The sequence below is a fragment of the Azolla caroliniana genome, unplaced genomic scaffold, assembly GCF_043228905.1.
Source record: "Azolla caroliniana isolate FFs.n. ecotype wild unplaced genomic scaffold, voAzoCaro1.0.p SCAF_16, whole genome shotgun sequence".
Lineage (NCBI taxonomy): Eukaryota > Viridiplantae > Streptophyta > Polypodiopsida > Salviniales > Salviniaceae > Azolla > Azolla caroliniana.
This window is the reverse complement of record NW_028230451.1, coordinates 14955447-14971688: the sequence shown is the minus strand read 5'-3', so window position 1 is coordinate 14971688 and position 16242 is coordinate 14955447. Positions and strand designations below refer to the sequence as shown.

Sequence of the window (16242 nt, the reverse complement as noted above, 5' to 3'; positions counted from 1 at the left end):
TTGGTTTCCTAATGCCTTCATAGTTTGAAAAGTTAATTTTTGAAAACAATATGTATTCTTGCATGGAGTTGGTTGTCACCCTCATCTTACATGCTAGAAGTTTCAAATTTACACTAGGAATTTATCTTAAACTGAAAAAGGTCTATCGATCTTGTAAGCATCCTCAAGAGTTTAATTTGTATTAAAATTTTGATTTTGTGCAAATGATGTAGTTGGTAATTGCATTTGTTTCACATGCTAGAGGACAATGGTCTATTTCATCTTATTTTCTATATCTCTATTCTAATGTACTTATTCTTGGGGGTAGTTTGATTATGTCTCTTGCAAGAGTTTGATTATGTCTATATGGTGTAATTGTTATCAACCTAGTTTCACGCACTAAGGATCTCTAGTTCAAGTATTTTCAAGAGACAAATGTACACTTCTATTATATTTCTAGTTTCATTTGGCAAGCAGTTTTTGAAGTCAAAGAATTATGTATAATAGATATTCAAATATTTGATTGCACCTTATTGGGGTGTGCTATTATCACACTAGACAACTCAAGTTTGGCTCTTGGATTGTGAATCCTCAAGGGTCAATTTCGTCAATATTTTCAACCTCTCTTTTTGGATGTGTACATCTTTCGTTTATAAATGGTTGCATTCGAATGGTGTAGTTCGTTATCACACTTGTCTCACACCCTATATAGGCCTTTAGATTGAGTCCCAAGTTTTCAATTGTTTTCTTGGAGGACATTCATGTGCATGTGCTCTTCAAACACTGGACCCCATCCAAAAAAACTACTAGTTTTCGAGACTTCCAACATTTCTCTTGCAACTCATCTTCCTCCATATCATTTGTTGCTGATAGTTGCTCTTTCTTCATTCAACCTACGGAACTCGACTTTGAGCTTTCGTAGAGTTTGTTAAGCACAACTCTTGCTTTTCCATGACCACCACATCTAACATACATATCAACCATACCATTGCTCCCCTCGTATAGGAATCGGTTTGGTTTGGTTCAGTGTATGTTTTATGACGTATGTTAGATGCAAGCCTAAACCGAACCGAACCGAACCGAACCCTCATATTATTTCAACTTTCAAGCAAACCCCTCTTCACAATATCATCATGTAGACTTCACGAAGTCTTGTGACTTCACAGATAAGTCCTTCCTTCCACAGGCCTTACACTACAACAGAGCCCAAATCCTTTTCTCGATTCTTCATGTTTTAGGAACCCTAGGGTCTGCATTGCTAGCCATTTTCATGAGTACTATAGCAGGAGTCCATGATTCCACACAGAGATACGGAGACAGGAGACCCGAAATTCTTCAAATGATATATAACATTTGCTTATCAATCGCCCATTAACGCCACAAATCACAATCCATTTCTTTTGTTAAGTGATTATGCTTCTGATTAGAGAGCAGAGGTAAGATGTCATGAACGCACGAGAGCCCGGCGAATCTAAATGTCAAGCGATTCGACTGCATGTCAATTCGAATAGCGAAAGTAAATCAACTTTGGCCCAGGTAAACTCACTCTTCTCATCGTAAGTAAGTAAATGTCTTTCCCAAGAACATCGACAAAACAAAAAAGAAAAACATATACCAAATCATCGCCAATTCCAAGGTGTTGATGATGTGGAATGCCACCATCTTCAAGTTACCCTCTGTCTAGATCTAATTAGCTCTAGACTCATGGGTATACCATTTCATGTCACAACATCAATACAAATCTAGTTATGTGTGACGCCAAAGCCGATTATCGAGTAGCAATTCTCTTTCAAATTTGTATGCGTTTCAAATGTTTGTGATTTATAAGATGTCACAATTTTATTCGGTTTCGAATAACATTTATTATGCTAGAAATAGATGTTAGTGCAAACATGTGCAAGTAAAATCTACAAGCACTTTCAAGAATCTTATTAAGAGTTGTTGCAGCAATTGGCAATTGAGAGTGTGACTATGAGAGAAGGGAGGGAAGAAAAGAGATCAGCTGGATCTCTGACCTCAAGCACACTTAATATTTTAATACCTATTTTCAAAACATAAGGGTTGTTTGATGATGAGATTTCTTGCAGCAAAAGAATATTTATGCAAAAGAAACCTTGAACACGGTGACCATATCAAGATTATTAAGCTCCAGATACTACTAACATATCTATATACATTATATAGATATCTATCTATCTATATACATAAAGCTGTGCATTCTTCTTTATTCAAAATCACATTCTATACTCAAAAGCACACTTACTTGAAAATATAAGGGTTGATTGATGAGATTTCTTGAAAACAATATTTTCATAATCGAAGCCTTGGAACACAATGACCATATCAAGATTATTAAGCTCCAGGTACTACAAAAAGGGTATAACATAAATACAATGACCATATCAAGATTATTAAGCTCCAGGTACTACAAAAAAGGTTATTAAGCTCCAGGTACTACAAAAAAGGTTATTAAGCTCCAGGTACTACAAAAAAGGTAACATAAATACAATGACCATATCAAGATTATTAAGCTCCAGGTACTACCAAAAAGGTAACATAAATACAATGACCATATCAAGATTATTAAGCTCCAGGTACTACTAAAAAGGTCACATACAAACACATGTCAAGATTTTGAGCTCATGGAAAGTAAGCACTGTACACGAATGCATCATGTCAAATCATCCCACCCTCATGTGCAGTGACAAAAGGATTTTCCTTGGTCTCTAACCTTTATTCAATACCCTTAATGTCTACTATCACAACATAAATCAGGCCTTCACTATTCTGGAGTCCCATCTCTCGAATAAATCCACCACAACATGTTGGACAAGGAGTTGCCATTATCATGTCCCGATAAAGCCTTCACATTTGTCAAGGCTTTTTGCGGTGCATAGAGTGTTTGCAATGCATAGACAAAACCTTTCCAACTGTCTTCTACACCAGACCTATGCAGTGATGATTGTACCCACTCTACAAGCTCCCTCGCAAATCCAATATCCGGAAAGAGAATTTCAGTAATGGGAAGGATGGGCAAAACTTGGACGCCGAGTCGTTTTTCCCTCGAATCCTCGGCTGCAAACCAGAGGCGAGTGTCCCTTTTGTTTGCCCATAACACTCCAACCATCCGATGTCTGGATACAAAGCTTCCTTCATAGAGTGTGCTATCTGATGGTATATGCCAAAGAGCACGAGCTGTTCGAATCTCAAAGGCCATGAGTGTAAATCCTGCATTGACTAGGTTACTATCTCCAAAGGCTAGTCCTAGAAGGGCAGCTGAGTAATAAGCATTCACTGCTTCGCTTGAGTTCTCTTGGTTTCGGCCATCGAGAAATTCAGTTAAACCACCTCCCCACGAATGAAGCACCCAAAAGTCGAAATTCCGAAACCTCGGGAAAAGCGGTCCACTTCGAGAAACCATCATATTATGGTGAGGTGTATGTTGATCATGATCATGTAAACGTACATGGTGATTGTAGTGATGGAAACTCATGTAATCCTCTACCATTGTATAAAGATGGGCCATGTATTCCATTCCCCATTGAGGATCTAATTTCTTTAACACTGCCCCAGCATACACGAAATATCCCAAATGAATATGATGATCATTGTATAATCCGAAACCATAGTCTGCCCCACCGTTTTTTGAACCGTTCCGGCTTGTCAATCCACCCCACTTCTCATCATAAAGAAGAGCATTGGCATCAAACTTCCCATCCATCCATGGCGTAAGAGAATCTATAAGAAAATATCTGATCATTTCCAAAAGATCAAGAGCCCCTACCTCCTCAGCTATTAAGGCCATTCTCGCAGCACGGGCCACAGCTTTTCCATACAAGTAGGTTCTGTCAGTAGTTATCTCGGTCAAGGTCAATTCCCGAACCTCCTTCCTAAGGGCTTTGGCAACTGTATCCCGGTGTACTTGGTCAGATATGCCTTTGGACGAATACCATCCCACAGATATAGGGGTCTCATTCAACACCCAAGAATCGCCCACAACCCCATGCATATCTCCATCCATGCTCTTGTATGCAAGACCTGGAAGTATGCTGTCAGGAGATGATGGAGATGGTGAAGACATGATCTCTCTATGCATGGGAAGGCTAAGCATCAACAGTTCCCCCTGACCACTTTTCTTCCATTCATAAGTTAATTGAAATGAGATGCCAGACATAGTGGCATGTCCCTCGATCGGATAGGCTGCTGAACTGAATCGGTCCAAAATGTCTTCGGCCTCACTATTACTTGGGAGCAAAGCCACTCTTATAACCCCTTCGAAATTACGACTCCCGTGAAGATTCTGCGACAACTCAAGCCGCTCGGAGCTATAAATAAGCCATGTTTGTCCATTATTGAAAATGACCCTGTGCTTCGTGCGATCCTCATTGGGCACAAGCTTCTGCACAGTATGTATGGTGGAGAATTGAAGGACCGAGCTATCGTGGAAAACAAATGTGATATAGGGGCATCCTCTCACCAAGGGAACAGACATACCACTTCGGAATTCAAGAGTAACACTGAGATCATCAAAGTGCGATACCACATGCTTACCGCTGCGAGTTTTAATGGTGAGATCGGGGGCGAAAGCTTGAGAAATGCAATTAGGTTGAACTACCCGAGAGGGGTAACATATGGAAAGGCCACCATCTTCGGCCTTGATACTGTATGGATGTATGTACTCTGGAGCCGATCCTTGGTTCAGTATAAAGTTTTGCCAAAAAGCATTTGTGGGTAACGGATTTTTCCGAAGGAAAGGAGCCAAAAATTTGGATGGAGGGGGTGCAGCTGGGCTATCTGTAGTTGGGAAAGGTTGGGGAAGCAAAATTGTTTCTGTACCACCACCCATGTAGACTGTAGATTCAACAGTAAATACTTACTTTGGAATTTAAAGATTGGAGTTGAACCAGAATGCTTTAACCTAAGCCAAACCTCTTTACATATGGCAATTTATGAAGAATACTTGGCATATACTATGAAGGACACTTGGCGCACATGCATAAGGGATGCATGAAGGACACTTGGCACTCTTAATTGAGCATAGAATGCATGTAAGCTACATGTCTTCTCACATCGCCATTTGCCTACCTTCTTAGGAAGGAGCCCCATATGAGAGATGATGATACGTTCATTAGGTCCCAAATTAGGTCAAATTTGGCCTCAGCATGGACGATCAAATTTCTGTTCTAATATTATTCTATACTTTTGGTGTTCTTGTTTCCTGGGCTTCTGTTGAAGATCACCGCAATATAGTGGCTAAATCAACAGCTCCTCCAGAATTCAACTGATTTTGACATAAGAACAACAAAACCTGCAGTTAGGTGATCTTTCTAGGGGTGCTATCTGATGAAATGCCAATCTTCCCAGCTTCACATTTCCCCAATCTTTTTACAAGCATTGGCTAAGGCAAGCCAATCAATAGGATCATTGGATGCTGGCATCATTTTGATAATCGAAATTACTTTATCAAAGTGTCCAGCATTTCCAAATGCCACAATCATGCAAGTATAGTGCCCTGAGTTTGGTGAAATGCCATATGTTCCAGTCATAAATACATATGGAGATTCATTCAATCTCCACAAGTAACAGCATGCATCCAACAAACATAAGAAGGTTATTATGTACGGAAAGAGATGCTTCATCTGCATCCCTTCAAAACATTCCACCGCTTCATTATTATACCCATGACATCCAACAAACATGTTGGGCATATCCCCCCGAAGATTAAAGTATTCCGGGAAATGATATCTCGTGTTTGTATCTTGTCATGCACATCTTGTGCTTTTGCAAGCAAACCACATTTGACATACATATCAAATAAGGCAGTTCCAAGAAGGCCATCTTCCTTCAACAAACCCTTCACCACAATCTCATCATGAACTTGCTTGTCCTTTATCGATGGCTCCTATGCTACCACAAGACCGAAGTAGGAGGAAGCAGAAGAAGAGGGAAGGAAGAAGAAGTGTCAACCAAGTGTCAAAGTCATGCACAAAAGATCTTGTTTTCCACCACCAACAATGTTCACTCAACTCTCATCAATGGCAATGATCAAGTTGTGCTAGTATCGGTCAGCCCAATAACACTATGGACTCTCTAGAAGCGGCATTGTAGGTGGGTCTTCTCCAATCAAATTGTGCACCAAGCACCACGCAATCTTAATGCAAGAGATATGGAGTGAAGTTGTAGCCACACTAAAGAGCCAATATGATGGCACATCACAAATGGATCTAATGGAGCTTAAAGAAAACAATTAGTGTTCATCAAACAATGGTCGCCCTCCCCTTTTCGTGAGTCAATAGGCCTCCATATAAGATCGAACTATTGAGTTTGTTTTGGGATTTGTATATGTTACTATAAGTTTTATAACTAATGGACGGTTTTGGTTTTGGAAAAATAAATAAAAATGACAAAGTCATCTGCACTCTAATCCTGTTCCATAATGTTGATCATGTTGGTAATAATAAGATGTCTTGCTTTAGCATCATGTATTTTCTAATTATTAAACTTTGTTTAGTGTGTGCAACACTAATGCATCTTGATTATTAGTGAGTGTAAGAGTGTTTAAACAAAGTGAGAACAAAGCTCACTTGAGCAACTAGCACTAATTCTAATAAGCTTTGAGACTCTAAAACCCATCAATGTCCACATCCCACCATTGAGGCAAAATTCAATCCTTACCAAGCTAACAATCTTGGTGTGGCTAGAAGACATAAAAAAAGTGCCTCTGCGATTTGAATATGCCCATAGGCTCCGATGAGCAACCCCCTATATAACTTTCCACGAACAAGATTTTCCCAATACAAAACATGAACACAGGAAACTTTTCTACAAACAAGTGGCTTTATCAAAGGTACCCTGCCACATCCAGCAAAACACAAATCAATCTTGCCAACAACCAACACCATATAATGCCACTTTGTAATCACTGTTGACTCTTATGCAATGCAGTAAGCTTTGGTTATTTTACTTTAATTTTCATGTATCCAGAGTAAAGCAAAATAGACAAGTGCAACTCCACATCTCGATGAAGGGCCAAAGATTAAATGCCCATTAAGACAACAAAATGTTCTGTGCTCTGGAAGACTACAAAAGATAGCCCAAAATTCACGTAGGATCAATGAAGGCTGAATCTTCTCAATCCCGCTTCTATATAAAACCAAGAATGCTTTGCATCATAACATAATGAAGTTGTTCCTTTGAATCCATTGTTAAATTACTGAAGATTTTCCTTAGAAATTGAAAATTGATCCATTGTGCATGTGATAATTCAGTAAGCTACTTGGTTAAGAAACATTCTCTATTATTACATCCTTCAATGATATAGCCTGTAGCAGTAGCTGACAAATGATCATTTCTAAACTTTACATCAGATATTTGTACGCAAACATCCATAAACCTTGCAAATTTGATCAACCGAAACCAACTGTTCCAATCACCCTCATTCAAACACTTCCAAAAGAACTCGAACGGTTTCCAATCGCATTTATTGCAACTTCGACATGGCCTTGTAAGCATCTAAGTCTCTATTATGGACATCAAATAGATATGACAGATTGATGAAATATGTGAAACCACTTCACAATCAACAGTAGCCCTCTTATCATCACAGTAGATTGATTTTGATTAAAATAAAACGAAGTGGGATATAAGACTCCAGATCATTTATATTCTTAAGTCATGAAATTTAGTGAGTAATAACTTATAACATTTTTTTTACGCTGCTCTTTGTCAATTCTGTAGTGAGTCTTTTAAGAAACAAAAATTATCAAAATACTTGAATATAGGATACAAAATTTTACAATGTTATGTGATATTTTCTATTCCAAAACAGCAAAAAGTCTAGATTACCAAGTCAAGTTATATCAGATTCCCATGCTCCATGCGTTGGATCTCCTCGAGGTCTCTTATAAATCTACCAAGAAAATGAGAATGTGGCATGAATCCTCTTTACAATCACAACTGGAATGAGTGTTTGAATGGTTAAATGTAAATGATACCTGGCTGAGTTGAGAACCATTGATCCACCAAGGATCACCCGAGTCCCATTGTTCGCTGCATTTTGCATTGCAACTGTTCGAGCTTCTTCATATGTTGATCCACCCACAATGAATATAACGACATCTTGAGGCCTGATTTAATAAAAGGTAAATCATAAAAGGCATATGAGGTGTTAAAGTTTTCCTCAAATGTACACATACTAATCCTTATTGAGAATAAAATGGAGTAATAAAACGCTTAAGCATTTCATCTTTCTAGAACTTGTATTTCAATAGTTGTGATCTATGAGGCCACTTGTCACTACAAAGTTAATAATGTTATTAGAAAATTGATTATTATTTTCTAGTTATAACTAGTACAATCAATCAGGATATAAAAGAAAAACTGTAGTAAAACAAAATGTTTGTACTTTGAAACAAAAAATGAGCGAACTTTCCTTGGTTATATTTTTTTGAAGTCCATTCTTGTAAAAACCAAGTCTTTAGAAAACTACCAGGTATAGAGAAAATAAATCTCCTAAATTTTATTACAATATGAAAACAGGATTGAGACGATGCTTTACCAAATTTTCAAAATTTTATAATAAATCTATCATAACTTAGTGGGGCATGCCTCTAATATAATACTGGATGATTTATGATGAAGTATTAGTTTATGATTCAATATGAAAAAAAATCGTATCACAAGTTACAAAAGATTTCAAATAACCTGCCATGCTGGAAATGATTGCCTATGAATGGATAGTCAATATCCCTCAGGCGTCCCCTTATAATGCTTTCAATTGTTTGATATAGAAGAGGCTGATGTTGAGTATATACATTCTCAATCCCCTATGCAAAAATAGAGTTAGCCCAAACAGATAACATACCTTCATATTATAAATACTGCTCTGTGGCTGATGTTATATATTCACAGTTCCATTATCACAGTTAACATGACAATAGGATTTAATGCCTAAGTTTCTTTAATATTTTCCATTGTGATCATTTACTTCATAAACTACGTGTGTTTCTTTAAGATAGTCTTAAACTTTATATTTTAAAGAAACACATAACCTTCAATAGTATGGAATAGCATCATAACCTTCAATCCACGTGCCATGTTCCGTGCTCGATTCAGCAAATCCCGATTTCCATATAGATCTCCAGTCCGTTTATCAATGCCCGCTTGCTTCAAGAGTGTATGCACGAGCTGTGCATTATGCAAACATATCATATTAAAATCTGAACGTTAACGTTAAGGTTTACAGGGAAAGCATAAGAGATCCCTACGCCAGGTTTGTGTTTGCTAGACTTTCCTTCCAGCTTATTAATGAGAACCTCCATCTGTGGCGGGTTTTCCTTTTCAAAACGTAAAGCATAAAGCATCACCAATCTTAATCTATCTGCTTCTGCCATATTTTCATTATTCAATTCTCTCATGACTGCCTGCAAAATAATTAGTACAACAGTTAAATGCTCCCATCAAGATACATTGTGATAGTCTAGGTTCACATCAATTATGTGTAGAAAACAGATAGTAATAGGCCGAATACATGCAAAAAGGGATCCAAAACGTGGGAAAACAGCAAAGAAGCAGTCTGGGTCATGTTTCATCCCTGGCTGTGATGCTGAAACATGCCACTCATTTTTGGCCATCTTGTGATACAAACCTGCTGAAATCATTTCACAATAACCATGTTTGGAAACTAAGACTGATATATACTTTTTTGTTATCTCATACAGAGCTTCATATACAAGCGACCTCTCTAGGCTCTTTGAGCAATTACTGTAGAGCCTACCTCAGTATTACTGCAAAAGAATCTAGGTATAGCCAAAGAGTACATGGCTTTCACCTTATAACTAGCACAATTCTATGCCGAAAATCCTCACCCCCAAATTAATATTTCCATGATTATTTTACAGATGGGATAAAGATATTTCCAGATTAAAAATGGAAGATAACAATAAAAGATCATAAACCATTTACAATAAAATGCATAACCAATATTCAAATTTGTAATACACAGATTAAGAAAACCTACATCAAAAGCAGCAGCTTGTCCAACATTGTTACATGCAAGGTCCTGCTCTATTTGAGAAACCGCCATCAGTCTCCTTTCATCTACAATCCTGCTCATCTCAGTAACCATTGTAACATGCTTTGACACATTTCCATGCATTTTACGATACTCTGGGTAGTGATCCACAAATTTTGCCATATCCTCTATTAAATAATCACAGCTAGTGTTAAATGAATGATATAAACTACAGAAAGTTGAAAAACAATATGTGACTGATTTCTTACCCAGGGTTTGGATATTCTGGTTGCTTTTAGCCTTCTGCTGAAATTCATCAACCATCTTCTTGATATTCATGCCAAGATCCCCAAAATTTTCATACATATTTGCTTTGAAAAATACATCTTGCTCTGATGACAACACCACCTCCTGAGACACGTGACCATCAGAAAAGAGACAAAAAACTAACAAAGGTCATTCGATGACCTTGATCATCTTGATACAAATATGTTTGGTACATGGCTTGTATTTCTCAGAAATGAAGCTTCCTAAGGACATAAGCCTTCTTAGAAAACCACAAAATGGTTGAGCTAACAGTGACGTTGTAGTTATAATTAAATTACATGTTTCTTTCTTGATATTGCATTCCATTTTATGTGCATCAAAGTCCAAAAGTGCAGCTGCATTTTAAGCAGTATCGCACTGATTTAACAGCATTTTTACTAAGCATATAGTTACAAGCAACAGATAGACACAGGGAAGCTTTTGGAAACAGAATCACTTTACCTAGTAAAGATAGCCAATATGGCATAAGCCCTCAGATTAGTCATCCCAAGGCAGTAGAATACAAGTAGCCTTTAATTACCTCACAACCATGATGAGTTCAAGTGTCAAAGCATATCAAACCTGCCTTTTCTCTGGAGGTATTTCTTTCTGCTACTGTCCCATTTCTGGGATGATAATAGTTTACAGGAAAGAGAAGAAATGTGGCACAAAGGTAAAGAACTTCCACAACACTAATTGATAGTGTTTACAGGAAAATGACGAAAAATGACCATAAGGTGACAAAGAATTTGCACAGTAGTACAAATTTGAAGCTAAAAATCTATGTGGAAATTCTGTTCCTTCTCATTGGGGTCCACATCCTGACATAATTTGCACACACGTTCTCAAATAGAAATCTCACAATTTTATCAAATTGCACAGTTACCAGAAAATATAAAGAATACTGTTTGACCAATACTTGCCCAACAATCAACACCTCCGAGGGGATGATCATTTTAATTTATAATGAAGCTGATTGACCTTTGAGAGATTCTCTATAATCCTCTACTCATACTGAATTTGTATCCATTGGTTTATTGTGTTAAGGTTGCCTACAATTCAGGACAACAAACCCTGAAGCATGTGGGACATTGGCGTTTACTTAAAACTTACATAATCTTTACTCAACGTCCCATAACCTTCACTCAAATTTGCATTAACCTTCACTTAAACTGATTCCAATCTTTCTAGAAGGGATATAGAACAATAATTTGTACAAAAAAACTATTTTTCAAATGAGTAGTTCCCCTATTAACAGGGGAATATAGTTTATAAATTCTTTTTATATTTGAGAACATTTTCATATTATTTTACAATGCTTTCTAGAAGAGACATAAAAACCAATTTGTATAAAAAATTCATTTTCTCAAATGAGTTTCCAACTATTAATAGGGGAATATAGCTTGTAAATTTTTTGCATACTTGAGAAAATTTTGAAATTATTTTAAAATATTTCAAACCACTTATCTAAAACCATGCAATAATGTCTACACTCATTCTGAAGTCTTTATGATCACATCTCAAATATTTTGTCTAATCTATATGTGCACTACATGATCAATCAACAGAAGAAAATTTTTAGAGAATGCTGTGTATTACCTGGAGATCTTTCTGAACTTTTGAAGACTCTTTCAAAGTTACTTTATTATCTTTGATACCAATCAATTCATGAACCATAGCCTGAAATCACATAAAATAAGGTAAGGAAAGAACAAATAACATCTGAACATTAATACCAAAGAATGTTTTTTAAGGTTTTTATTTAAACCTGGTAGGTCCACTGGTTGAGTAAAGGTGTTACAGGGTCATCCCTTCTATCAATTACAAGTAATAGCGGAGATATCTCTGTCCGTCGGAAATCAAAGAGTGCGCTTTCTTCTTCATACATTAGTCTCTACAACACATTTTTTTGGATCAATTTTCTCATACAGATTAATATCCATTTAGACATGTAAATGTAAGGCTTACTGCTGATTCTTGAGCAACCCTTCGAGCAATTTCAGAACTGCGTTGGTATCGAATTGCTGGACGCCTTTTTAGAGCCAAGAACACTGCTGATATACCTTCAACCATTCTGTCACAAATCTGCTGCATGGCCGTCGGATCCAACATTGTAGGAAGCATGTATATATGATTTGATGGGAGATTCAGGGTAAAATGGTAAGGGTCAACAGAAAGAAAATCGCCATAAAACTCCTGCAAGTATCACCTGTTAATGGTTAATTACTGTTAGCCCTTACTCCACCTGCAACTCTTTTTCTATAAATCAGGATATGCTTCACACAGAAGAAAATATATATTAGCATCTCTTAAGAAGCCAAAGTTACCTATGACAGCAAAGGATCAATTAGATCTGAAAACATTCTCATCTTGGTGAAGAACAATAAACAATCAGAGATTATAAGACATCCAGTCAACTAAAAGAAAGAAAGACATACTAATGTCTTTTAAGAGACCAAAATGGACTGTCAGACCATTTGAGAGATTACATCTCAAAACGTTTCTTGTTTATAAGAGCAACCAAAATAAATATACCTAAACATAGGGTACTGAAATTTAGTTATTTAATTACCTAAGATTCTAAAGTTCTGAAACTATTGCCTTCGAAAAATGTTCAACATGGACGATCCAATAAGGAGAGGTCTTCGAAACAAGGGAAACACCTTCCATGCTAGGTGATAATGGCCTTTATTTGTCAATGACAAGGGTAACAGGCCCATGGTTCAGACGATTGTGGGTACATGCACGACACATCACTATAGGCCAATCCATTGTAACCCTTTTCAATTATAGCCTGATCGAAACCTCGCTTGTGTGGCCTTGAAATGTAGCATGAGGAGTGATAGAGAGGTTATATGTTGTGGTGAGCTGTTGATGTATCATGTTGTCCTAAAACTTCTCTCCCCATGTCTAATGAGTTCAAGCAAGATAGGCCCCCAGAACAGTCCATCTTCATATTCCTGTAGCTTGCATAATAGGCCAAAACCTTGTTTGAAGAGGAAGTGTTATCTCCCTCTAATTGCATAAAAAACAGCACAATGGCAGGCATAGTGTTCTTCTGATTCCTCCCCCTACCTAATCTATAGATTTGCATAAAATTTGCTTATCTCAATTTATGCCTAATAATAAACCCATCCTCCAATGTGCATAAAAGGAGTGCCTTACAGTAGGCCACCCTTCCTACCAAGAGATGTTGTGGGGCTGATCCATGTTCTTTCATTATCCAATTTAATGACGCCAGCTCTGATCACTCAACTTTTTTCCACTTTTCAATGTTCAAGTGTGGACAATTCAAGCCATACATTGGAATGGAGATTCAGCAAACATTAACACAGGGACTGAGAAGACACTAACACAGATACTAAGTGAACATCAGTGGGGCACAACACAGGCAGAGAGAGTGCTACTAAAAAATACAAAAGAATACTAAATATGAAACCATCTGAAATCGGTGGCTTTGAAAGAAGCTTCTCTTACTACGAGTACTGCAGTAAAGCAAACAAGTCAATGAGTACTCGATATTTTACTACGAGTACTCGATATTTTATATGACTTTGAGCAGCCAAACTTCATAAGAACCACACTTTAGAGTAGTGGCCAATTTAATGTATCATCAATACATGTGATACTGAAGAAACATGATGGTGGATATAGAATCCTGTCTACTTCTCGTCACAAGGAGATACGACCCCCATATGGTTTTTTGCATGTGAACTGAAGAAAAAAAGATTGTGCATATAGAATCCCATACATGCCATTGGTTACGAGGAGAAACAATTCCTCTATCATTTTCTCAGACACAAACGCTTTCTATAATATGGACAGTAAATATATGATTTAACAAAGGAAGTAGAAAGAACCTGGACTTGTTGTACTGCCTCGTGCTCATCCGAATCTCCCAAGATCTGGATGTAAGAGTTCTTCAAGATATTGGAGAAATCTGACATGAGAAAATCAGCAAGAATCAATTCTAAAATAACTAGTGGTCTAAGACTAAAAAGAATCGTCTTCTTTTGCAATTGCAAAATCTTACATAGGTGATATTCTCCAAATCGGGGGTTTCTCAGAATCCTTTTCAAATGCTGCATATTTTCAGCAGTCGGTCGCAGAAAACATACTGCCTTCAGATGTGTCATCAAGTCCTTGGCCAAAGAATCTATAGTCTCAACTAAGAAAACTTCTTTCTGCAGTAACTCCGATTGACTGAACACCACACTTATGATGCCAACCTACCGGATTTTCAAAACAAATGACAAAGATTTAGACAGTAAGATGAGATATGACCGAACATAATAGCATATGTTGCATAAAGCACTTTTTTCCCATGCATATTTTGCACGCATTTGTGACCACAATTAATCTCTTCTTGATTTTATTCAGCATTTTATACTTTTTCGTTCTTATGAAAGAGATTAATACTGTACAGAAACACAATAGATCTTGAAATTAAGAGGCGATGTGCCACGTGTACAATTGGACATAATGAGTGTTCAAAGTTTGTGAATTTGAGCATAAGAACAACAAGAATTTAGATAAATTTACACACTAATATGAGTTTTCTCTTTCATGAATGTGGATTTTCTTCATCCCTTTCAAGTATCTAGATTCACCACAACATCTCTACGAGCCTAGACTCTCCTCGATCCTTTTTCGGAATACATTCTTAATAAATATCTCTAAGAATCTAGATTCTCCCTAAGCTCTTTCTGCAGATTCTCCTCCACTATCTTCCAAATCACTTCCAGAAACTTCGGTTCCCCTTGAATCTCTTTCAAGAATCTGTGTCTTTCTTTCAAAAAATCTAGATTCTCCGTAAATCTCTGTGACATGCTTTTAAACTCATTCGAGAGTATACCACAAACTGAAAAACAAGATGCAGACTGAAGTAAATCCTAACACAGCAAGCTATCTCTGACGCGGATCATAGAAGGAAAAGTGGACAAAGGATGAAAGGAAGAGAAAAGGGAGGGGAGAGAGAGGGGGGGATTAGAAGAGCAAATACCGTGTGAGCATCGAGGATGAGGACCTTCATTCCTGCGATGTCGCTGAGCATACGCGAGATGTAGTCCCTCACGGCAGCGACGAGCACCATCGCTGGAATATACAGCAGAGACAGACAAAGAACACACAAATTCTCTTCTGTTTGTACAGATCTCTTCTCTGTGTACAGAAAATAGATCTGTCTGTTGTTTGTTTGTTTGTTTGTTTTTGATTGATTTGTTTTTGTGTGTGTTGTCACTTGTGTAGTGTGTGACATGTGTATTGTCAATAGTGTGTTTCCAGTGCCGGAATTCTCCGGAAAGAACGAACGAAGGAGAAGAAGGTTTCGGGAGGACATGTCAAGAGATTGTGTTGTTGGTGAGGAGGAGGCAAGCAGAGCTCTCCATTCATCTCGACATCCAAGAGCTGAACAAACATAAAATGTCGTGTGCCATCCATCATGTACCAATATATCACAATTCTAGATGCTAACAACCCCAACCACGATTAAGAGAATATTATCTCTTTGATATGTATGCATTGGCAATTGAAGTAATGGATCAGAAGAAGAGAGCTTAGCTTCACCAGTAGAATCTCGATAGTGTCTCGATGCATTGGTAATTGAAGTAACGGATCAGAAGAAGAGAGCTTAGTTTCACCAGTAGAATCTCGATAGTGTCTCGATGCATTGGTAATTGAAGTAATGGATCAGAAGAAGAGAGCTTAGTTTCACCAGTAGAATCTTGATAGTGTATCGATGCATTGGTAATTGAAGTAACGGATCAGAAGAAGAGAGCTTAGCTTCACCATTAGAATCTTGATAGTGTCTCGATGCATTGGTAATTGAAGTAACGGATCAGAAGAAGAGAGCTTAGCTTCACCAGTAGAATCTTGATAGTGTCTCGATGCATTGGTAATTGAAGTAATGGATCACCAATAGAATCTTGATAGTGTCTCAAGTTGTC

The 16242-nt window shown here is 37.4% G+C and overlaps 2 protein-coding genes across 5 annotated transcripts; both read right to left on the bottom strand.

The window, feature by feature from the left end:
* Nucleotides 1-2431: 2431 nt before the first annotated feature.
* Nucleotides 2432-4853, bottom strand: LOC147854055 (glucan endo-1,3-beta-D-glucosidase-like). Its single transcript, XM_087331920.1, has one exon. It carries the CDS (start codon nt 4823-4825, stop codon nt 2762-2764), a length of 2064 nt encoding a protein of 687 aa, XP_087188046.1. The 5' UTR covers nt 4826-4853; the 3' UTR covers nt 2432-2761.
* Nucleotides 4854-6688: 1835 nt separating this feature from the next.
* VPS45 (vacuolar protein sorting 45) lies at nt 6689-15446 on the bottom strand. 4 transcript variants are annotated; one of them, XM_087331923.1, is made up of 14 exons: nt 15300-15446; nt 14331-14526; nt 14158-14237; nt 12266-12493; nt 12066-12191; nt 11897-11977; nt 10261-10402; nt 9998-10179; nt 9246-9401; nt 9058-9165; nt 8683-8804; nt 7974-8105; nt 7825-7888; nt 6689-7204 (listed from the first exon to the last, which is right to left on the bottom strand). In XM_087331923.1, the coding sequence occupies exons 1-13, from the start codon at nt 15387-15389 to the stop codon at nt 7834-7836; spliced, it is 1698 nt and encodes a 565-aa protein (XP_087188049.1). In that variant the 5' UTR covers nt 15390-15446; the 3' UTR covers nt 6689-7204; nt 7825-7833. The 4 variants fall into 4 exon arrangements, with proteins under 4 accessions (XP_087188049.1, XP_087188051.1, XP_087188048.1 ...); XM_087331925.1 differs by having other exon boundaries at nt 6689-7122; XM_087331922.1 differs by lacking the exon at nt 6689-7204 and adding an exon at nt 7320-7491.
* Nucleotides 15447-16242: the final 796 nt, after the last annotated feature.

Coding starts and splice junctions, on each gene's coding strand:
- VPS45 (XM_087331923.1), bottom strand. CDS start 15,389: ATGGTGCTCGTCGCTGCCGTGAGGGACTACATCTCGCGTATGCTCAGC. Junction 10,403..11,896: donor AAGTTCAGAAAGATCTCCAG/GTAATACACAGC, acceptor CACGTGTCTCAG/GAGGTGGTGTTGTCATCAGA. Junction 7,889..7,973: donor ATGGTTCTCAACTCAGCCAG/GTATCATTTACA, acceptor TTTTCTTGGTAG/ATTTATAAGAGACCTCGAGG.
- LOC147854055 (XM_087331920.1), bottom strand. CDS start 4,825: ATGGGTGGTGGTACAGAAACAATTTTGCTTCCCCAACCTTTCCCAACT.